The following is a 24,018-nucleotide window of genomic DNA, read 5'->3' as shown; positions in this document are numbered from 1 at the left end:
TCTTCAGAAAGACAAAAGATTTCTGAGTTTTCTTTGTTTCGGAGTTTCCAGGCTCGATCCAGTTGCAAAATATCCCCAAACAGAAAACAAACACCAAAAAACAAGTATTTCTAGATCAGCATTATAATGAGGTAAGTATCTAATCTTGCTTAAATTCAAAGCATTTCTAGATTTACTTTATCAATTCATATTTATTATGTAAAATGTGGACTTAGGATCTCCATTTGGTACCTTGTTAAAGACCTTACCTATAACCATATTGTATATCTTACAACCATTTATAATAAGTCTCTCCATTACTTTTGACTATCTTTGGCTAGCTTCTATTGTAGTATAATTGAATTGTTCAACACTACATAGTACTGATCTTAGTGACTCTTCTAGTGATCTTATACTACTATTATCTTTTCTTGTTTTAGAAAACTGTCCTTTTTATGAACTCTCCACACCTTCCTTGAAAAGTCATGCTCTTTTCATTAGATCTTGAATTCTTTGGGATAAGCTTGTGTGTTATTATGATATATCTAAATATCATTGCCTTATTTTCTGGGATGGTCTGCCTTTCTCCCTTATGCAAAGTAAGCTCTTCAAATATTTTGCATCATTTTCAAATCTGAAGATGAAAAGTTCCTTAAAATTGATTTCTGTGATTGTCAAAATATCTAGAATTCAAATTCTTTACCACAACCTTCACAAGATATTCTACATTTTCAAATGCAAGTAACAGATAGCTCATTATGATGCATTTATGATGAATTTGAAGCCAACAGTGATCTTCTAGATGAGGGTTCATACAAATTTTAAGAACTTGGGGCTTCCTTATGGCTTCTTTTTTATAAACCAATATCAATAACTATGATGCAAGACATAAAAAAAGAACAGATCAGAATCCCTTTTTGCCCCTTTTTTCTGCACCTATCAGCAACAATCCTGAGCTCAGACTTGGTAAGTCTATTGACTCGGTGAGTCCACGTGAACTCCACTAGGACTCAACCGAGTCCGACTCCAAAAGCCATTTGCCTCGAAAACGTGGACTCTATCACGGACTAGCAGAGTCCTGTTCAGACTCACAGAGTCCCGTAACTATGGTTTCTAGACATCAAACCCTAACCCTTGAGGCCGACCAACCCTAAAAATACATATAGAGACAGCCCAACACAATTATGACATTTATTTTGGAAATTTTGGTTGGCCCAAATTTAGAAGACCACACCTTGTGAATTTTTGCTCCAATTGGCTAATATAACCCTATTCTGGAATCCTATGCTTTTAATCTAGAGGGCGTAACTCGTGCAAGTCTAGTCTACCCCATTTTGAAGCCCATCCATGACCTTTAAGGCCTTCAAAATTGAGCCTAAAGTTTTTCTACCAAAATTACACACCAAAAAATTGCAATAACTTCACGAATACTCATGATAGGGTACCGAGCCTCAACTAGCATGTTGATATATCCAAGATGAGCCTCCATCTCTGAAATTAGGACATTTTGAGCTCGTATGACCAGCTTACTAAGTAGAAAGCCTCCAGAAACAACAACTCTGCACTAAGACAAACCCTTATTCAAGAAACATAAAGGAAATATTTTTGGATGATGCAAGATGGCTCTTACACCCTGGATGCTCCTGCATCATATTTTTCTTCATAACCATGACCTATTTTGTTTGATGGTGATCTTTGTCTATTAAAGATATCACCTAGAATATCAAAGCTTTTTTAAAAATTAAGGCTTTTGTACATCTTGTTGGTTGTCTTCTCTATCTACTTTGTTAGGGAAACAATCTTAAATTATAGTTGTTCAAATGTTACCTTCATCTTTACTTGTGATCTGATTTCCTTCTCAATTTCCTTTGCTTCTTCAATTTGAACTTGCAAATTGGTGATTTGTTTTCTGATTCATCAAGTGATTTAGTCTTTGTTCATTCTTCTCCAAATAGGTGCTTGCAAGTATAAATAATTATTTCTAAGTCTCAATTTCCTCTAATGGTATGATAAAGTTCTTTAACACTCTATTCATCATCTTCTTCATAGTTATGCTTGATCTTTTCATCTTCATGTGAGATACAGATTTCTCCATTATCATTTTCTATGATATTTACTGTCTTTCGTATTAAATGTTATTCAAAAGCAGTTCTTCCCTATAATTATCCCACAGTTCTTCCCTATAATTATCCCAATCACTTTTGTTGGATAAGCTCTCATCTCTATAAGGAAAACAACTCTTCTAGACTCTTATTGTTTTTGTCATATTTGCAATTAAATTTGTTTTCCTGCTCTTCTCGTAGTAATTAAACTTTTATTATTTTGTCATATTTGTGATTAAATTTGTTTTCCTTCCATGTATAGATCTCTTCTTCTCTATCATTATCACCTTCTCATAATATGCACATAAAATGTCCAACTTTTCCATAGTTAAAGCATGTATATGGAAGCAATCTCTTTGTTCTCTCTTCTTATCTTTTGTACAAAAAGAGCTTCCTCCATATCTGCTTCTTCCTCCAAGCTTTCACTTGCCACAGGCTCTTTATCGTTTGATGGTTGATCTTCTTGTGGCTTTGAAGGTTGATTCTTCTTTCCAAGTATTCTCATTTCCTATACTCATTGCATATGATATACGGATTCCAAGTAATTCATCCATGGTTACCTTGTCCATCCCTGATTTCTTCCATAGCCGAGACTTTAGCATCAAATCACACAGGATAAGATTAGAAGACCCTTTGAACGATTGTTGGTTCCTCTGTCCGTTGACCAATACCCCTTATTGTATTAACTTATTAAGTATATCATCAACTCAAAGCAAATATGCAATATTTTCTTCATTCAACATCTTTGCAGCTTCTAAATTCCCTTGAATGGATTTAATTTTTCTTTCTACACTTTGGTGTGTCCTTCATAGATGTTTCCCACGTTATGCCATATGTCCTTGGCAGATTTGTAATGCATAAATTTCTCAATATCTAACTCTCTTAATTGAACATCAAATTGCATTTTTTGCTCCAACGTTATTTTCACTTGCCCTCTTTCTTGTTGAATCCGTTTGAGGAGCTAATGGAGCTCTATATCCATTCACCACAGATTGCCAAATTTCAAATCCTAGGGCACTTGTTTAAGTCACCATCCATCGGCTCCAAATAGGATAGTTTGTTTCATCAAACAATAGAGAGCTTTCCACAAAGAAAATCCTTCTTTTCCATCATTGTGTGCTCTTTTAGATCTTTCTAGTTGGTTAGTGTAATTTGAAGAAGTCATCTCTAATACCAATTGATGAGCACATGGTTACTGAAAGTGCAAGGTGGGTTGGGGTAAGGTGGATCAATATAATAGTATTATTTTAGCCTTCTTAAAACTTATCTAGTTCCTTCACAATTTAATTCTAATTTAGCACATATGAGAAAACAATGAGAAACAACTTTTACAAGAAAACCTTGGAGGAGAAAACCACGGAAAAAATACTTGTATTAATTAACTTCTTACAAATTTTAAAGGCACCAACCTTTCAATCAAAAAGTTGTCACAACAATTACAACCCTGTCAATGCTAGTCTTTTATAATTCTGCAATAAATTGATCGTAAATCTATCAAGAATATGATCAGGATCTTCTTATGTAAATATGCTATAAGAATTTTATACTCTTCTGATCAAATCTGCAATCTATCTTCTCATTAAGTGCCCTTGGTGTATATCCTTGATTGTCTTTGCAGCACACAACACTTCTCCTTCATTTCCAATCTTTGTACATATAACTTCTAAGTCATGTATTTCCAAAATAATATGCCTCTTAACAATTAGACATATCAACAAGTCATATATCTTAAAATATTAATTGTACCTCCATAACAAATAGAACTTTAGTTTTGATGTAGGAGCATCCAATGGTGTAAGGGCAAACCTGTATCACCCAAAAATATGCTTAGAGTTAGTTTCTATTTAATGTGTTTTCATTTCTGGATACCCATTTGGACCAAATAAAGGTTCCAACTCTCACAGTTCCACTATTAGTTTTTTGGGTTAGAGTTTTTAAGCACCTTGGGATACGTGTAAATGCTAAAAAGGGGTTATTTTGTAATTGAGCCAAAATTATGATGAGTTAGAGGGTGTAAGTTGGAGGGATGATTATACTTGTAATTTAAAGTGCTCCAGAAAAAGAATCGGGTCAAAAGGCTTTACGGTTAGAAAGTTATTGCAGTTTTAATTTTCCTGGAGACCTCCTAAGAGTGTTTGAAAGTTACTTTTACTTTAAATTTATAACTTATAGTAACTATAGTGCACTTTATATTATAATTTTAAGTTGAGTTACTTTTTAATTTTTCACTTAAAGTAACTATATATAGTTTCATTTTTTATTTTTGGTATTAAAAATCAAATATTTATTTAAATGTTACTTTAAAATGATGTTTATGTATTATATTTCATAATATGATTAATAAATATTGTTTTTGACCCATTTTGTAACATTTTTATATGCAATTACATGTAAAATCTATCAAAAGTGGACCTTTTACATGCCATTGCATATAAAGTCTACTTTGGTGGACATTTTTCAGGTCATTACATCAAAAATTCACCATAAGTGGACCTTTTTGTTAGTGAAATAGGATATGTAACTTGTAATAGCACTTTGTAGATATTTTAAATGTTTTCCAAGTTACTATATAAATGAATATATATGTGAAATAAAGAGGCATGTCTCTTGAAGAGACATGTCTCTTTAACATATTAACTTATATTAGTTATAGTTATAACACAAGTAATATATCCTTAACATATTATAATGGTTATATATATATATATATATATATATATATATATATATATATATATATATATATATATATATATATATATATATCATTCTTAATATAAGTTAATTATAATATTTGTCATATATTATATATCTCATATATATAATATAATTTATCCGACATAATTCAGCCTTTGAACTTATACTTTTTTGACTGGGCTGTCATGCTTATTATCAGCCTTCTTATGTACTAACTTTCAGGTTTTTGGTTCCCTGTAAAACCTGTTTATCTAATCAAAAACATTAACACTCATTCTTAATGAAAAAGTATAAAACACAGATATTACACCATAGGTAATATTTCTAAAATAATACATATAGGAAATCTTTGATCAAAAAATTTCTAATATATGATATCAAATAAGTATTGGCCTATCAGAATATCAACATATGATATTCACCAATTACTATTTGATATCATATTTGGTAGCATGAGCATTGACCTATTAGAATATCAACAATTTGATATTCAACAGGCTCTCAAGAGTAATGGCCTATCAGAAACATCAATTGAATGATGATCACCAAGTACTCAGTGTGGTATTGGTCTATCAATACCAAAATTATATCTATATAAGTGACTTGTAGATAATCAAATTAATGATATCAAATGCCTAGTTGTTAATTTATCAGATAAAGTCTTTACATGAAACAATTTCACAAAATGAATCATGCTACAAGTTATTGTAAGGATGTCGCTTTACAACAACTTCTCTTATACAAGTGATAATCATTTAGAAGTCGTCACTTCTTCATGATGTACACAAGGGATAGGCTCATACATGAATGACGTCAAAAGTTCACATGAAGTCTCCACGAATATTGTCATGTGGTGTTGTCACAACATTCACCATAAACATATAAGAGAATAAGGTTTCTCCCTCGTAGTTTGATATCAAATTTTTTGACCTCTTAGCACAAGGTTCTCTCCGATGAAGTGTTAGACTTCCTCTAAATCTGTTATCATCCTTCTAACCTCTTGGAAGTAAGTCATGTCATGCTTCCCTAGTTCAATGGGTATCCTGATACCATAAAGCCTTCCAGCCTACATAGATGAGATTGTATCTCATGAATCATAGTTTGTTAGCTGTTATTGTTTCTGACTAGTGTTGAATCCATCAACAAGGTCTACTCCTGAACCAATATCATCAAAAGTTTGATTGAAGCATTTTTATTTTATTTTTTGCTCCCTCTCTTTCTCCAAGGTTGCCTCTAATGAACTGTCAGACTCCCTCTCATAATTTCAATCATCAAGGATATTTGCTTCAAGAAACTCACATTATTCAACGTAATCATCAGATGATTCATAAATCCTAAATCACAACTTCTTTGGAGCTAATATCATAAGATTGAGTCTGCACAATATTTGGTAGCATGCCAAATGTTCCAATCTTCTTTCATATCTACACATCCTTGATACATGAAGGTCCATATCTAAAAATGTCTTCTTAGATCCTCTTTTGAATTAGCTCCTCACTAAGCATGGTTCAAGTGGGAATGAAACATTGTTTATTATATTTCCCCCTACAATGTAAAATTCTCACTCTTATGCCATTGAACAATTTAAAAGATTCTTTCTCCTCAAGAGATGTCTTGACTTAGTCCTCAGGGACACAATAATGATGTCGTACAGTGAGGATTATCTCAACAACTATTAACAGGACTTTCTTCCATGGTCTTTTCTTCATCAAATTTCTCTCACTCCTTTGTTGAAGGTTGATTGAAGTGCTCTAATACTGAGTGTGGACATCTGTTATGAATGTAAACTGCAATGTTAGATGCTTTGGCCCAGAAAAAAGTATTAAGGTTTTGATTGTGCATCATTGCTTTGGCTGATTCAAAAATTGGTCTATTTTTATGTTCTGCAACTCCATTCTGTTGAGGATTATATGATATAGAAAACTCCCTCTTAATCCCAATAGTAATGCGAAAATCTTTAAAAATTTCATATATGTATTCATCTCCATTGTCTAATCTTAGTATTTTTATTTTCTTTCATGTCTAGTTCTCAACTAGAGCTTTAAATTCCTTGAATTTTGTTAATACTACAACTGATTCCTTCTGTTTTAAGAAGTAGATCCAAGTTTTAGAATAGTCATCAATAAAAATCACATAGAAGAGACACCCATTTAAAGAAGGTACAGACATAGGACCACAAAGGTCAGTGTGAATAAGTTCAAGAATAGATTTTGATTTGTGAACACTTTTAGGAAATGAGTGCTTAATATTATTGCCTAGGGCACACCCTTTGCAGATACTTAAGTGATTAGATTTGTGACTAAGTAATCCTTTTACAATTTTTCCTATAGATTATAATGCAAGATAGTGCAAATGACCTAGCCTTCTATGCCAAACTTCTATAGAATTTGAAGTTTCATGACTTAGGGCTAAATTTTGGTTATTACAAAGTTTATAGACTTCTGTCTCTGAATCCAATATAAATAGCTTTCTTGATATTAGAGTTCTTTGGCCAAAATAGAACTTTGTCCTCTTGAAAGGTGACTTTGAATCCTTGATCAGTAAGACCAGAAATAGAGACCAAATTCTTTTTTATAGCAGGTACATATAAAACATTTTTTGGTTAGAGAGTAATTCCTGAATTAAGTTGAATTGAGCAAGAGCCAATATCTTTGATCGAATGAGTAGAATTATCTCCAGTGGCGACTTCTTCTAAGGAGTATTCTGAAAAACTATCAAATTTGTCTCTAAAACTTGTTATATGTCAAGATGCTCCACTATCTATTATCCAAGTGTATTTGTTTGAGTTTAATTCACTTGAAAGAGCTAAATAAAATGCATAGTTATCTTTTTCTTCTTTCTCTACTCTCTCTTCTTTGATTTCTGCTAAGGCTACTTGAATTTTCTTTTGTTCAAGGCAAAAGTTGAGTGAGTGACCAATTTTGTCACATTTGAAACATCTTACTTTAGACCAATCTCGTTTCTTATATGGTTTGTCAAATTCTTTCTTATTATGTTTGAATTTTCTTTTCTTGTTAGAATTTGCATGAAGAGCTTGAATGTCTCCCTCTTGATTTATACTTAGTCCTCTTGAGACTAATATTGATTCTTCCTCTGTGCATTCATTTTTTAATAATTCAAATTTAGGAAGCTCAGGTCAGGAGCTTAGACCTCGAATAAATGTTTCCCAAGATAGAGAAAGTCCTCTTAATGCTATTATGCTAAGTTCTTTGTCATCAACTCAATTTTCAATTGCTGCAAGTTGATCTTTTAATTCAAAAATTCTTTAAAAATAGGATGTAATTGATTCCCCATCATTCATGTTTATGTATAGTAGATCTTGTTTTAGAGTTAACAGTCTACTAGTATTGCTGATTTCAAAAGTGTCTTTAATAGTAGAGAACATCTCAAATGCAGTCTTAACACCGGATATAGAAGGAAGAATGTGATCTTTCACAAAGTCTATAATAATCTTCATAGCTTTGTTATTGTGTCTTTTCCATGTTGTGTTATCTAGATCATTTTCAAGCATGGATTTGTTTGATTCTATGTATTCTTCTATTCCATTTCCCTTAATATTATCATGACTTGAATTTTCCATGATGGAAAGTTTGAAGCTCCCTCAAGTCTATCCTCTAACCTTACGTGGTTAAACATTTTGATTTGAAGATATAATTTAAATTTTATAAATTTGAGATTTTAGATTTAATTCTGTATAATAGAGTTTCTTATCAAAATGGCTCTAATACCATGTTAATTTTAGGATCTTTGACAGAATGTAAACTATTATATCATAATAGAATAATTATAACTTTACTTGATATTTTATACTTTAGAAGGAATGAAGAAAACTTGTGACTTTGAATATCAAATAATGCTATCTTCAGATTTGGTTGATGTCCAGTAATCTTCAGAATTTATCAGCAATGCAGTATTTGCATGGTTAGTTGAATATACTGCAGAAAGGAGATGTAGATCACTAGGACTTGTATGCCTTGTATTGATATATTCCCAGCGATCTCTTGACACACACACACACACTCATATATATACAAATGCAAAGAGTCACATCTCTGTAGAGACACGACTCTATGTGACCAAAGGTCACTTAGGGTCATGCCTCTACATAGCCATGACTAACTATTATTAAACATAACCAATCACCACATAATGTATTTCATTGCAATCGGCGGCATATACAATATGTTACTTTGTAATCGGTGCTAGATACAAAGCCCTGATAATCTTCAAGATATAAAGCCAATACATGTGCAATATACTTTGTAAGTATTTAAAGACATTTATTTTATATATATATATATTTCTTCATTAGTAAATGAACAAAATTCATTAAATCATAATTTCAAGTATGCAATATTACTTCAACTGATGCTATACATCAACAACTAGCTGCTCTGCATCTGAAACACATTCCACTGAATGATGATCTTCTTTCTCTTCCTCTCCCATAGCTAGATCTACCTCTTCCATAGCTTGTTCCATTTATTTTTTGCTGATTTGGCATTTGTGTGGTACTTGAGTCTCCCTCATGCTACAGCTGAGTAATAAACCTCCTTCCTCTTCTTGATGAACTTCATTTCCTTTTGATAGCTTATATTCAGCTTTCAATATAAATTCATAAGCCTCTTCAATATTTTGCAAGCAGACCCTAAACTCCCTCTTCTTCATGAACTTTGTTTCCTTTTTGATAGCTTATATTTGGCTTCCATTGTATATCAATAAGCCTCTTCAACAATGTGCAATCAGACCATATTCCCATCATCATTTGAATTCATTATCAACACACTTATGCGTCTTGCAACCTTTTCTCAATCTACCTCATGATGACCAGACCACACAATTATAGAACTCCTCTATGTAGTATTTTACACTATGTTCTCTTTGCCTCAAATTTCTCAGTTTCTACAAGAAGTGCAAAAGATAATTTGTGATAACAAATTTGCCTAATTGGCAACCATTTTGTGCCGATTGGTAATCCGTCCAACACAAGAGTGTGTGACCTTTCAATTTGGTTTCAAACACTTTTACTTCTCCTTAGGTCATCCACCTAATATTCTTTCATCTCTAAGAGTCAATCAATCAAGTCTGTAGATTATAATGTACCTGAGAACATGGAACATCTGAGTTCCTCTTTCACTTCTTGAGGCAGCTCTAATGAACCTATCTTCTTCTGAACCTGATTGCCACTCATATACTGGTTCCAAATCTTCTAGTACTAACTTTTCATCTTCTGTATCTCTCACATCATCTCTTGCAGTAAATCCTCTTCCTTGTCCTATTCAAAAGCATCTAAACCCACTTGCATAAATCTTAGCAAATTCACAATCTCATCCAGTCTTCTTACCACATTGGCACGTCCTAATTGGCCTGTTATAATTGCTCTTATTGACACTCTTCTGACTACAGCTGAACATAGCTTCGGTACACACTAGCAAATAGGTTATATACCACCTCCAATATCATGAGATGCAAGCTAGGAGGTAAAACTATTTTGTCCTTGTAGCCATGTCTCCCAGGTTCACACAGTCAACCAGAATTAATAAAACGAAAAATTAAATAAATTCAGATGTGTTTATTAATTGCAGCAAATATTATCATGTTACAAGCAAGCATTATTGTTGTAACAACTGCAACACTTCTAATTCCAGCAAGATGATTTTTTGATGTATTTGTTATCAGATTGTTATCCTTACTGATAACAAATAGGTGATCCAATACCATTGTATGAAACTACTACCTTTCTAGCCTTTTCAAATTTTAATGCCAAAGGTAATTTAATAATTATGGGTATTGCTTATACTAGTGAGATCCATTATTGATGAGAACACTAACCAATAATACCCTTAAATCAGTTGCATAACACTAGAATGCGTAGGAAGACAGAAAACCAAAGCAACCTGCAAATTTACCCACTAAACATCTCTCCTATATAGCTGCAACTTTCCAATAGATGGCCACATAGAGTACCTCCACATGCCCTTTCTTGTCTTCCTGCAATATTTGATGCAAAAAGGAATTCACCATCCACTTTTGATTCTGTAATGCGCCCTGTTATGAGGCTGCTGATTTCCAATGATTAACATACACCACTATGCATTTAACTCAGACTAAACTAATAAAGAATGTATGATTTAATATACATTTGATAGTTAATATACTTAAGCACTCATTCCTTACTTCTCTCCTAAACATCAACCGTAAGGAGGATGGGGATTTACTTGTCATAGGGCGCTTGGAAACCAATCTACAAGTAGGCTCCCTCAAGGATTCAAGACCCTGTCCAAATCCCACATTGGGAATCACCTACCATGTAACAATCCACTCCGCCTCTCCCTATATAACACCAATTTATCCTATTTTCCATACACAAAATTCAACTTTTGACTTTGTAACATCCCCTATTTTGAGGCTGTCGATTTACAATGAATAACATACACCACTATGCATTTAAATCAGATTAAATTAAGAAAAGATGAATGATTCATAATACATTTGACAGTTAACATACTTAACCCCAAATTCCTTAGTTCTCTCCTGAACATCAATCCTATGGAGGATAGGGATTTCCCTGTCATAGGGTTCTTGGAAACCAATCTAAAAGTAGGCTTCCTCAAGGTTTCAGGACCCCTACAACACTAACCTGTCCTCTTAAGCGGCTGTAGCATGTGTTTAAGGAATGGCTAGAAGCGTACTAAGTTTAAATGGATTATATATATGTGTGTGTGTGTGTGTCCCTTGGAAAAATATTAATACACATGATATTAATACTGCAGTAGCTCTAGCTTTACTTGCATCAATAGCTCATTTTTATGCAGCTCTTAGAAAGAGGGATTTAGACTGTTTTGGTGTATATATGAGAACATAACTGATATAGAGAATTTTGATTCCACTATTATAAACTGATATGAATGCTACAGCATAGATACTATACCTTATACTAGTCCCTTATTCCTAATAGCATTCATATATAATTTTCTGTAAATCAGTATTAATTCGTAGATAAGTTACAGCGCACCAACGCGCTGTTATATGATGCTTTCCAGCAATTAAATATGATTTATTTCCCTTCTGATATCTTCCTTGTGATCAGTACCAAATATATATAATAATCTATGATCCTTGTATATAATGTCCATACCCAGATCGCAGGTCTGAGTTCAGAGTCTGCTCTTTCTACTGTCTTTTCCATTTTCTCATTCGAATATTGTTCTTACTTATCTCATTTGCATGGACGAGACATGTCTCCTCTCCCAACACACCTCTTTGCTTACTAGATCACACCTACCTATTGTTAACACTACTTACATTCACACCTTTTGGGAAGTGATTATATCACTGCTTAACAAATCTGCTTCATCTAATTGATAGGCTTTTGCTATGAAATATAATAATACTAATTGTTATTACATCTAATGTAATAGTGATCACTGATTCAAATATTCGTGATAGCTGTGACTTCAGACATTGGATGCTGTCATCAAAGATAATTATATTATTGTCTAACCGTCTAGTCACCGCTCCTGTTTTAATTGTTGTTTAATCATTTAATTTAAATTTATTTAAATGCCTTGAGGGCTGCGATCCAAAATAAGGCTCGTAATATTTTCTCAAATGAAAATGTACAGTGGGTAGAAGAAACTTACCCGACCTAAAATAATATAAAAGAATCAATGAATGATTCAGAGTCCTGGAAAATAGCCATGGATGAAAAAATGGCAGCTCTTAAGAGGAATCAAACATGGGACCTTGTTCCATTGCCTGAAGGACGGAACCCTGTTGGTTGTAAATGGGTGTTCAAAAGGAAGATGGGTTCAAATGGAAGCATTGAGAAGTATAAAGCACGTATGGTTGCAAAAAGGTTACTCTCAGGTTGAGGGAGTAGATTATGGTGAGATTTTTTCTCCAGTAGCCAAAATGATATCCATTAGATTTTTGCTTTCTATTGCAGCAACTTATGATCTAGAGATCAAGCAAATGGGTGTGAAAACTACTTTTCTTCGTGGAGATTTGGAGGAAGAAATTTTCATGTCACAACCAGAGCACTATGTGGTGAAAGGTAAAAGTCATTTGATCTGTAAATTGAAGAAATCCTTGTATGGTTTAAAACAGAGTCCTAGGATGTGGTACCAAAAGTTTGATACATATATGTTGAGTTTGGGATTTGTGCAATCTAAATTTGATCACTGTATATATTTCAAATCTGATGGTGATGGTTTCTTGGTTATTGCCTTGTATGTCAATGACATGTTGTTTATTGGCAAAGGAAAAGGTTTGATTGCAGAGTTAAAATCTTAACTCTCGATAAAGTTTGAAATGAAAGATCTTGGTGCAGCTAGGCACATTCTGGGGATGGAGATTATAAGAGATAGATAGAAAAAAAGGCTTTGGCTAGGCCAGAGTAAGTATGTTGGTACTATTTTGAAAAGGTTTAATATGTAGGATTTAAGACCATTGAGTGTTCCTATTACTATGGGAATAAAGCTTTCTAGCTCATAGTGTCCCACATCCCCATTGGAGATGGAAGAGATGAGTCGAGTACCATATCAAAGTGTTGTTGGAAGTTTGATGTATGCTATGGTCTGTACAAGACCAGACATTGCCCAAGCAGTGGGAGTACTTTCCCGTTATATGTCTAATCCAGGAAGAGCACATTGGGATGCAATAAAAGGAGTTTTCAGATATTTGCGCGGTACCTCAGAGTACTCGATATGTTTTCATGGAACAAGAAATGAGCATTCCTTAGATAGATATTCAAGGCTATGTGGATTCGAACTAGACCAATGATGTTGATAGCAGAAGATCCACCACTGCATATGTGTTTACATTATTTGGTGGTGCAATTAGTTGGACGAGCAAGTGACAGGCTGTGGTTGCTTTGTCCACTACTAAGGCATAGTTTATGGCAGCTACTCATGCCTACAAGGAAGCCATCTGGCTAAAGAGATTGTGTTCAGATATAGAGTTCAAACAGGGTGCAGTGACAATTTATAATGACAACCAGAGTGCAATCTGCCTAGCGAAGAACCCAACTTTTCATGCAAGGACCAAGCACATTATCATTTTGTCAGAGATATGATCGAGGACGGCAAGGTGAAGTTGGAAAAGGTAGAGACTTTGGTGAATGTTGCTGATGCATTAACTAAGCCCATGAGCACAGAGAAATTCAAATGGTGTTCAGAGTCTATGGGCCTCTCTGCCCCTAGCAACTAAGTCCACGATATTTTGGATCCCTTGACTCTTGCAAGGTGTTCGACAAGTGGGAGAATGTTGAGAATATGTGTTTCAACCTTGCAATCTTTTCTGAAAAATTCTAGAATTTGTTTGTGGAAGTTTTCCACTTGTTTATATCTTGGAAAAAAGTGTATAAAATACCAAAAGGTGCCCTGTCCATAGTAGAATATAGGAGGGCCATTTTTAGAGCATAGTTAGCTTGTTTTATGACTTTTTTGGGGGTCTAAACTAAGAGACAAAATTATGGACGGGACTGCTATTTTAACCTGGTTGTTTTTCCATATTGGAAATGTAAATGTCAAAAATGGGTAACATGTGTGGCATGGTAGTTATTGCTCATGGTTTTGTAAAACCACAAGTGGTTTCCAGTTTGTAAAATCACTAAAAAAGGTGGGCTTGGGGAGGTGTTTGTGTAATTGAGTTCAGTTTGCAAGACTAGTGCTAGGAGTCTCTTTGAGTTCGAGTTGTGGTGATGTACTCCTGGAAGAACTTGCATTGCAAGTGTATTGTAATCATCTTGGTTTGATAATACATTGTGCGAGTTTTGGAGGGTGGGGTTTTTTTCCCAAAAGGGTTTCCCCATGGTAATCAATGTGTTATGTGTTTATTGTAATTTTGATTATGTTATTATGCATTTCTTGAGATCTCTGCAATAGTTAGTTGAATTTGCATAATCGTCCTCTCAAAGATTAGCGTAGAAAGCAATTCAGCACACCTTTTATTCCTTACACAAATCTACAATAAAAAGCACAAAGTCTTATGAACTCCCTCAACTATGTTAAGTTCTCGAGTGTGGGCCACTCGACAATAACACAGATCTTATCTGGATCCATGCAAACTCTGTCAGCATTGATGATATGCCCTAAGTAAAGTAACTATGTCATGCTAAGAGCACACTTGGACTCCTTGGCATACAAGGAAGCCCGATCCAATATACCCAAAACTAGATCCAAATGAGCAACATGATTATCCCAAGTCTTGCAATAAATCATGATGTCAACAAAGAATATCAATACAAATCTTCAGAGCTGACTGTGAAACACCCTGTTCATAGTATATTGAAAAGTAGCAAGAGCATTCGTTAAGCCAAAAGGCATGACTAAAAAATCAAAATGTCCATAGTGACATCTAAATGCAGTCTTCTCTATATCTTGCTCTCTAATTCGAATATGATGGTATTCAAACCTCAAGTCAATCTTCAAAAAATACTTAGCCCCATGCAACTCATCAATAAGCCCATCGATCTGTGGAATGGGATACCTGTTCTTAATAGTTTTTTATTCACCATCCGGTAATCTAGACACATCTGCAAGGCACCATCCTTTACCAGGAAGTAACCGACCAAAAGTGACTTACGAAAAATAGTAAGTCCAAAAATAGCAAATCCGCAACAAGGACCCTCAAAACCAAACATCAACTCACGAGGGTTACAATGATGAGCTGACAAACCCAACCTTCAGGAACCTACTAAATTGGGGACATTACAAATTTATTGCTTCCAATGTATAAACACTCACTGAGGATTCTTTCATAAATAGCTCCAGCAGTATTATTGAACAATATCTTAAGAAAAGATTGGTACTGATATTTATCGATTCAAGGTAGCAATAGAGTCATGCTGAAGAAGACTAAAGTTCTCAGCAATAGATATATCTGAAGGCCCGATTTTGTGAATGGAAGATTGTTTCAGCAAGTGTACTAAAGGAAGCAATGTTAGAAGTTGAAAATGCAACAGTTCCAAAATATAACAATAACGGTGGTCCTTTCAGCAATTAACATAGAGTATTTGTTATCAATGGAGATTTGTGCATGTGTTGGAGTTTAAAGAACTTATCATAAATAAGCTTCAAAAGAACTTTAATGTTGATGACAGCAGCAAAACACAGTATATAAGTAAGATTTAATGAATACTCATTTTCAATAGAGAATAAAATAAATAAATCTGTAGACTAACAACTGATTAAGGAATTATATTTGAAAGGGTATGACTAAACTAACCTAATAAACTGTCAATGAAGAGATGCGACTAGTGGTTGGTGGTCTCCTTTGGAAAATATATATGGAGACAAAGTTTTGGAAGAGAAAAAGATGTGTCGAAAGTGAGAAGTGAGCGCATAGTGAAAGAGAAAATAGGGATGTATGGAAAATAAGGAAGAATAAAAAATTGAAAATATATGAGTAAAGAAAAGGCAGAGTATATATATACAGGCAGATTTATTAATCTGATATGTATCTTGGATTTTTGAAATAAAAAAAGTATGTTGCAAGTACAAGTTATACCATGCAATTTGAGGCAGATATGAAATATATATTTATGAAATAAATATGCAAACATAGAAGAACAAATAGATAAAAGGGATATACGAATTTGAAGCAAAGGTAAAAAGAGAAGTATTAAAAGGAGTAATTTAATTGTCCATTATCAGTTAAGCAACACTACCAAGGTGGAAAAGAAGTTTTTGTGTAGTGGGTCGATGCTTACAAAGACAAGAAGAGGGAGTAGGTGCTTCTATTTACTTGTCATGGTTTTCTCCTGCATTGGGTTTCCATGTAAAATTGTCTTATTGTGTTCGTGTGCATAATTGTTCATTACAGTATTTATAGTTATTGTTTGGATTAAACTTTAAAGTTGCAAAAGTTGTTATTATATTGATTCACCTCCCCTCTCAGTATAATCATGTGCTCTTCAAACACATGGTTGCACTTTAGCTTCAGCATCTTAGAAAAATGTATGTGTGTCTATGACTGTTGCAAATGGCTTTTTGCAACAGTCCACCTTCTTCAACTGTTGCAAATGGCTTTCTGCAACAACTGTTGAGAATAATTTTTGTAGCAACAAACTGTTTTGGGTGATCTTTTACTACTATATAATTGTTGTGAATATTTCTTGCCATGCTGTGTAACTATACAAAATTTTTGCAGCAACTGTGTGGCCGCTACAAAACAGCTTTCACTCCTAGCTATATTAACACAATCCACTATTGCATGAACCCATTTCATCTTCTTTGTTAAGTCACTTTCAGAAGTTTATTTGAGCTCAAACATGATCCTTGATCAAAGAGGACTTACATTATATCTCCCTACCTATGCATGAAAAAAACATTGGGTGTTGCAAGATTCTATAGCCCCAAGATGCTTCTACATTAATGAGGAAGTTCAATTTAATTATAAATTCATAGAAGGCCTCCTTGACTAATAAATAGTAGAGATCTTGATAGGATTGCGCATATAGCAAGATGCAGAATCTAGCTATCCTATTGAAACATGGAAACTCTCTCGGGTAGTGGGTTGTCCTAAAACGAGAGATGAATCTCTGGAAGCTAGGTGTCAATACTGCAGGTACTACATAAGGACCCAAACTCTCTGTAATTAAACATTTCCTTAACAACTCATGCACTTGTCTATTCACTTCCTCATTCTCTACAGGTGTCATTTGGTGTGGAGCTTTGTTTGGTAAACTTTCTCCCAGAACCAGATCTATATAATGATCAATACTTGTATCAAGGGGTAATCCATTAGGTCCATTATCTGAAATGATGTCTCTGAATTATGTCAATAACTCTTTTATCTTTTTAGGGTGTTAATCTACCATTTACAAATCAGGCTTCTTTGGAATCATAGAATAACAAGTACTTTCTTTCTTCACACAATCCAAGAATTTCCTTCCTTCAACAAAGAAAATACTCACAGTGGTGCAATTCTCTCTTAGGATCTCTTACCAAAGGTAACAATACTTACTTCTCATTTTCTACTATGGTATATCTATTCAATCTACCATCATATAATGTTTGTATCATACTGCCAAGGTCTACCAAACAAGATATGACAAAAATCCATCGATATAAGATCACAAAGAACTTCATCGTGATAAGATCCAATTTTAAATTTCACTACGCATTGCTCACTTACCACTACCTTGCAATCATCTCTTCTCTAGACAATCTTCGGATGCTTTGTCTTTGGTAATTTCAACTTAGTAACCAATTCTATTGATGCCAAGTTATCTAAACTTCCACTATCAACAATGACTTTGCAGCACTTTCCTGCAACTTTACATCTTGTTTAAAGAACTTTTCCTCAATGTCGGTTCTTGATCAGGTTCCGCATTACAAAAATGCCCACCTAACCATTAGGGTTTCTCCATCTTCCAGTTGATTCATAGATTCTAGTAACTCTTTCTCCATAAATGCATTCTTGCTACTACTACCAATCTTCTTGCTTGAATTTCCTTGTGTGCACTCAAATACTCTATGTCCTCCACATTTGAAAAAAATTCCCTTGAACAAACTCCTATCTTCTCTTGTATAATTATTACCTATAGGATAACCTCCTCCTCTTCCTCGGTATGGACTTTCTTCTTTCCATTCTTATTTTCCTTTATTTGGATCTAAATAAGATCTTCCTCCTCTAGTAAATGTCCTACCACTTTGAAATCCACCACCTCTTCCTCTTTGTCTATGCTCCTGTCTTTTGTTCGATTTCTCTTGAGCCTTTAGGGCAAACTAATAAAATTCATCAATGCTATCCAACCAAACTAATCTCATACTGAATAGATGTCCTAAAACCATCAAGGTATCTTGCAATTCTTTCAACCGCATCATCCATACAAATCTGATATCTAACTTATAAAATTCTTTGGTATACTCTTTTACAATAGATTTGGATTTGGGTCAAATTTTGCATCTTCCTTAACAAACTAACTTGACAATAACCAGGAAAGAATTTACCTTCCAACTTATTCACCATCTTATCCCCATACTTGATCTTTTCCTTTCCTTTTCTCTATCTATCAATTTGTAAATGTTCCCACCTTAATGATGCATGTCCTTTCAACTTAGTGGATGGAATCCTTGCTTTCTTATATACATTTGTACTTTCATACTCGAAATAGATTTTCATCTCAGTAATCCAATCAAGCAATTCATCTGAATCTAGCTTACCATCATAATCTGGTAAATTGAAATTTAGTCTTGCATTAACTCTAGTCAGGTCTCTCAAGAATCTTTCAATCAGTTTCTTCATCACTTACATCTCCACTATGTCTTCCTCTGCGTTGGGCAGTTTCTAGTGCTACAAGTCTAGCTGAAATTTGTCTCAATATACCAATTACTACTAGATCTGCATCTCTCCTTCCCCGAACCATCCTTGTGACCCTCTGCAATTGTAGTTATGATCCCAAATTTTCCACTGTCGAACCAAACTCGATTAAGGCTTTGCAACCTTGGGTTCGCAACACAGTTCACGAGGAACATAACCTTCGCTCTGATACCACTTGACACAGACAAGTAGTTGGAGAGACCTCAAAGAGATCAGTCCAATCATGCAGCAGGACTAAACAAAATGAAAACAAGTATACAGAGAGAATCAAGAAAGATCAACATTTATTCATAAATATCAAATGTATAGAGGTTTGACAATGTGCTTTCTTACATGTCAGCCCCATATATGCTTACCTGTATACAATCTTTGGTCAGAGACCTTATATCCAATTATAATGATATCTAATGAATGCCTACAAACAGACACCACTTGCGATACATTACATTATAATATATAGGCATTGCGACACACACGTCGGCCTCAAGATCTAGAGTATTTCCCAAGAAAGGGAACATATTACAACAAATAAGTTTGGCCATAAATCATAAGAAGGTACACGAGACATAAACCATTTGATAGATTGTAGTTACATATTTAGGTCCTCACATGATCCAAGAACATAGCCAGGCGCCACTGAAGATCCACAATTGTAGATTTCAATCTCAAGATCAATATCCACCAATAGTCATAAAAACTAGCAAGAAAATGCTACCTGTAAGAGAATGAATAATAACTCAAGCAACAAAGATTCTAAAGATTTGCAAACCTAGAACAAGAACAAGACTAGGTCCAGATCATACTCCGAACATCACAAATGTTGACTCGAACAAATCAAGGATCGCCAAAACGATCAATCGATTGAAATAAACTAGCAAAACTAGAAACATAATATTTTCGATTAATGCAAGATTGCTCTAAACCCAAGATGTTCTTGAATCAATCCCATCTCCATTAAGTAAACTAATTTCATTTTCTCTTTAAACTTTTCCAAGTCAAACTCACTGGAAACATGAATATCTCGACCTAATAATTACTTAATTACAACAAGAACCTTTGAATATATGTCAAGGGTAGGCCCTTCAACATCAAGATGATCTTGTCCATGATCAAATATAGATCTCCGCATTGATAAGGGACAGTACTAATGACTAAAAGCATACACAATTACCTCCTTAATTACTCCTTGAACTAATGTTGGTGCAAGAAATATCCTAAATGCTTTGAGACAAGGGATCATCTTGTCCTTGATGGGTGAAACTCCTTACAACATTTGTTGTCAATGGAGATAGTATTATTTTTCCAATTGTGATTAGATTGGGCTACAACTCCTTTCTTAATTCTTAATGAAACTACCATAAAATTGAAAAAAAATACTTAGCTTTTGTAATTATAATGATACGATTCCTTCCAAAGATCTTCATATTCAACGCCACTAGTTCATTTTCAACTTTAACTGTCACTGACATTGGATCACTCACTTGATTACCTTACAATGGACGTTTAATTATTTGATCTTCATTTTTTTCGAAGTCAAATTAGGTTGCAGCATGTGCCATCTCATTATCCCTTGATAGAGCATCTCATAACATTTTGTATTTCAAGAATACTTTAGAATAAACCTACTAATTTAATCAGTACAATAGTTTATAGTAGCCTTGTAACATTTCAACTAAATAGCTTGATGTGTTACCACACTTCTGTTTGAATTTGAGCACCCATTCATAAGCCATAGCATCCCTTACTTCAAAAGCCTTTCTTCTTATGTAAATGGGTCTAAGTAGATAGCCTTGTTTTCTTAGGCACCACTAATGACTGGCACTACCATTTCTTATCAATATCAATTGGGTAGATGCTAGACTGTTACTTCAAACATCCAATGCCTTCATAGTCTCCAATTCAACATCATTTGTGAAATAATTGTACTTTGTCTAGCTTTTTCTCGCAGCCTTAAAAAGTGTCCCCATTCATCACATTGTCAACATTCTATGGTTAGACATCTTTTTGGCTCATACTATATTGGATATTTCCATCCTTTCTTATTTCATCCTCCTCTTTTAGCATTAGAAGCATGTCTCTCCAAAGCACTTCTATTGTTCCCAAACCTAAGACTATTGTCATCTAAATTTCTATCTTCCTTTATTTATTTTTTTAGCATGAAGACATAATATCTTCATTTCCTAAGCCCATTGCCTACTCATAAGCTTTTGAATTGTCAGAGCATGGTATTACCTTCACTTTTTTTCCTTATTATGGAAGTTGACCTTTGATGAGCTATCCTTTCTTGAGAACATAAGTTGATTCCATTTCTACTTTTACAAGAAATTCTTTAAGTCCCCATTTTGTATAATAAATATTTGTTACTAGATCATTATCACCACGAAGTAATTTAAACTCTCCAAAGGCCTTTAATCTGAATAGTGTCTTATGGAAGCTTGTTCGATTTGTGTATGTCAGCCAATTGCTACACCTTACAAGGTAATTCAAAAAAACCATTGCCCAATTGCTTTATCACTTGCCATTTATTGTCAAGATTGTTTCACAAGTCATCAATGTAGTATAAGATCCTTTGATCTATTACTTGTGAGTCTCAAGAGTTTATGCATCTCCATGTTCAACTTTTCGAGGGAGTCACCATTGATCTTCCCCAATGAAACTTGTGACTAGAACCTAGTTGGGAGGATTTGATGCTTCTCTTGCAATGTTTTCCACATAAGAATCCTCTACTCATCATGTCTCACCAATCCACATGCTTGGATTTCCCTCTAAATCCTTTCTTTACTTCCTTTGTCTTGAGATTTCAAGTTTAGATCCTTTAACTATGTAATGATCTTGTTCCCTACGGCTTCTCTAGAAATGATATTTCTCTGTCAGATATTGAAAATGTCACTCAGGTGGAGCTACTATGGAGGCTGTACGGTATACAAGAGCAGTATGGCTAGGTGGAGATGTGGTACGGATGCCAAATGATGAGGCACAGCAAGGGAGAGGTCGTACAGTATAGGCCATACAGTGGGAGGATGAGCAGTTATGTTGTACGGAAGAGTGTTGAGCAGGCCATACGGTGGAATGGAGAAATGTATAGTGGGCAGTATTGATGATGGCCATATGGTACGCAGGCACAAGAAGTCCGTACGGCTTCAAGTAGTAGGCACACTAGATGGCCATATAGAGTGTGGACAGGATTGTACGATGGCTAGAATAGGAAGATCGTCATATAGGGGAGACAAGGGGGATGGTCATATAGTAAGCTCAGATGGCCGTATGGAGTGGTGATGGGCAAGTGTACGATGATGTTACTAAACCACGGTGACAGATGGTGTGCAGATAGAAAGGGAAATGCTAAGTCCTGTAATGAAACACTTATAGATCCGAATTCATAAACCCAAACAAGAATGAAGATTGAACATATATAATCCTCTAATTAATATTTGCCAAAAGATGGTGCTTCGATTTGCCAAATCCGAGCAAAGTATTACAGGCGACGAAATAGGGTGGGTTGAATCCCACCAAAACCAAAAAGACCAAATAGGGAAGATCTTTCACTTTTGAAATGAAAAACAATAGAGAATCCCAACAAGAATTCGCAGTACAGATAAAATAATCCAAATTGCATCCTAATGACTACCTACAAGCCGTGCTTAAATACCCATCGGGGAAAACTTTTCGAGGATGTACAAAGATAGCCGAAGACAACAAAAATTACAAAAACAAAACAAAAATAGGTCCAAGATATATTAACTCAATCGGTCCATTAACAATAGTTTGATTAACGAGTTATTTTATAACAGGAACATTATAGTCCTCTCGTCCCAAATTTTGCTTGTCCTCAAGTAAATGCAATGACGGGTGCTAAAGAATGTGCTCGCCCTCCCACGTCGTGTCGTCCAACAACAAGTGTTTCCAACGCACCAAATATTCCTTCACTGTGCGGTTCCGCAGGGTCTTCTCACGTACTTCAATGATCTCGCTTGGTTCCAATATGAGTTTTCCTTCTTCATTGAGTGGTGGAAGGTCTGTGGCTACCATGACATTCTGCCCTACGACCTTCAAGCATGAAACATGAAGGACGCTATGAATACAGCTCCCCTCCAGAAGTTCCAGCTCATAAGCGACTTCACAAATGTGACGAACTACACAATAGGGGCCATAAAATTGCGGCTTGAGTTTTTCTTTCCCTTTTCCTTCAATGAGGATTGTTGATATGGCTAGAGCCTGAGATAGACCGCGTCCCCTACTTCGAAACTCCTCTCCATTTGGTGTCTGTTGGCATACATCTTCTGTTGATTTTTTGCCCATTGTAAGTTTTCCTTCAGGTATCTAAGGATGTCCTGTCCCTCCTAAAGCTAGTCCCTTGCCCTTGGTGCGCGACTGTCTTCCAGAACTGTGTCAATTTAGGAAAGGGGTTCCTACCCATATAGAGCTTTGAATACTACCATTCCAATGGACATGTGGTACGTGGTATTGTAACAATATTCCCCTAGGTGCATCCATTTGACCCACACTCGTCGTTGTGTCGAAACGTAGTTCCGAAGGTAACCTTCGAGCCAGTTGTTCACAATCTTTGTTTGTCCATCTATCTGAGGGTGGTAACTAGTACTTGGTGAAAATTTTGTCCTTGCCAACCGAAACAGTTCTATCTAGAAGATACTAATGAATCGCCCATCCCGATCACTAACAATATTTCATGGTAACCTATGCAAACGAAAGATTTTTCTAAAAAACAAATCGGCAACTTGTGCAGCCTGAAAATCTGAGGATATGGTGAAGAAATGTGCATACTTTGTCAATCTGTCAACCACCACAAAAATACAATTTTTTCCGTTCACCTTGGGAAGTCCAGTTATGAAATCCATCAAGATACTTTCCCACTTATGTTCTAGAATTGGCAGTAATTGCAGTAACCCGGCAA

The 24,018-nt window shown here is 34.8% G+C and overlaps 1 protein-coding gene across 1 annotated transcript; it reads right to left on the bottom strand.

Annotated features, from left to right (window-relative positions):
• Positions 1 to 22,958: 22,958 nt before the first annotated feature.
• On the bottom strand, positions 22,959 to 23,405 carry LOC149550381 (uncharacterized). Its single transcript, XM_089794466.1, has one exon. It carries the CDS (start codon positions 23,403 to 23,405, stop codon positions 22,959 to 22,961), a length of 447 nt encoding a protein of 148 aa, XP_089650592.1.
• Positions 23,406 to 24,018: the final 613 nt, after the last annotated feature.

Source organism: Cupressus sempervirens, chromosome 7, assembly GCF_028749045.1.
Source record: "Cupressus sempervirens isolate cs-2001-9-10 chromosome 7, ASM2874904v1, whole genome shotgun sequence".
NCBI lineage: Eukaryota > Viridiplantae > Streptophyta > Pinopsida > Cupressales > Cupressaceae > Cupressus > Cupressus sempervirens.
Note: the sequence above shows the minus strand (reverse complement) of the source record. Positions and strands in the feature narration are given on the sequence as shown.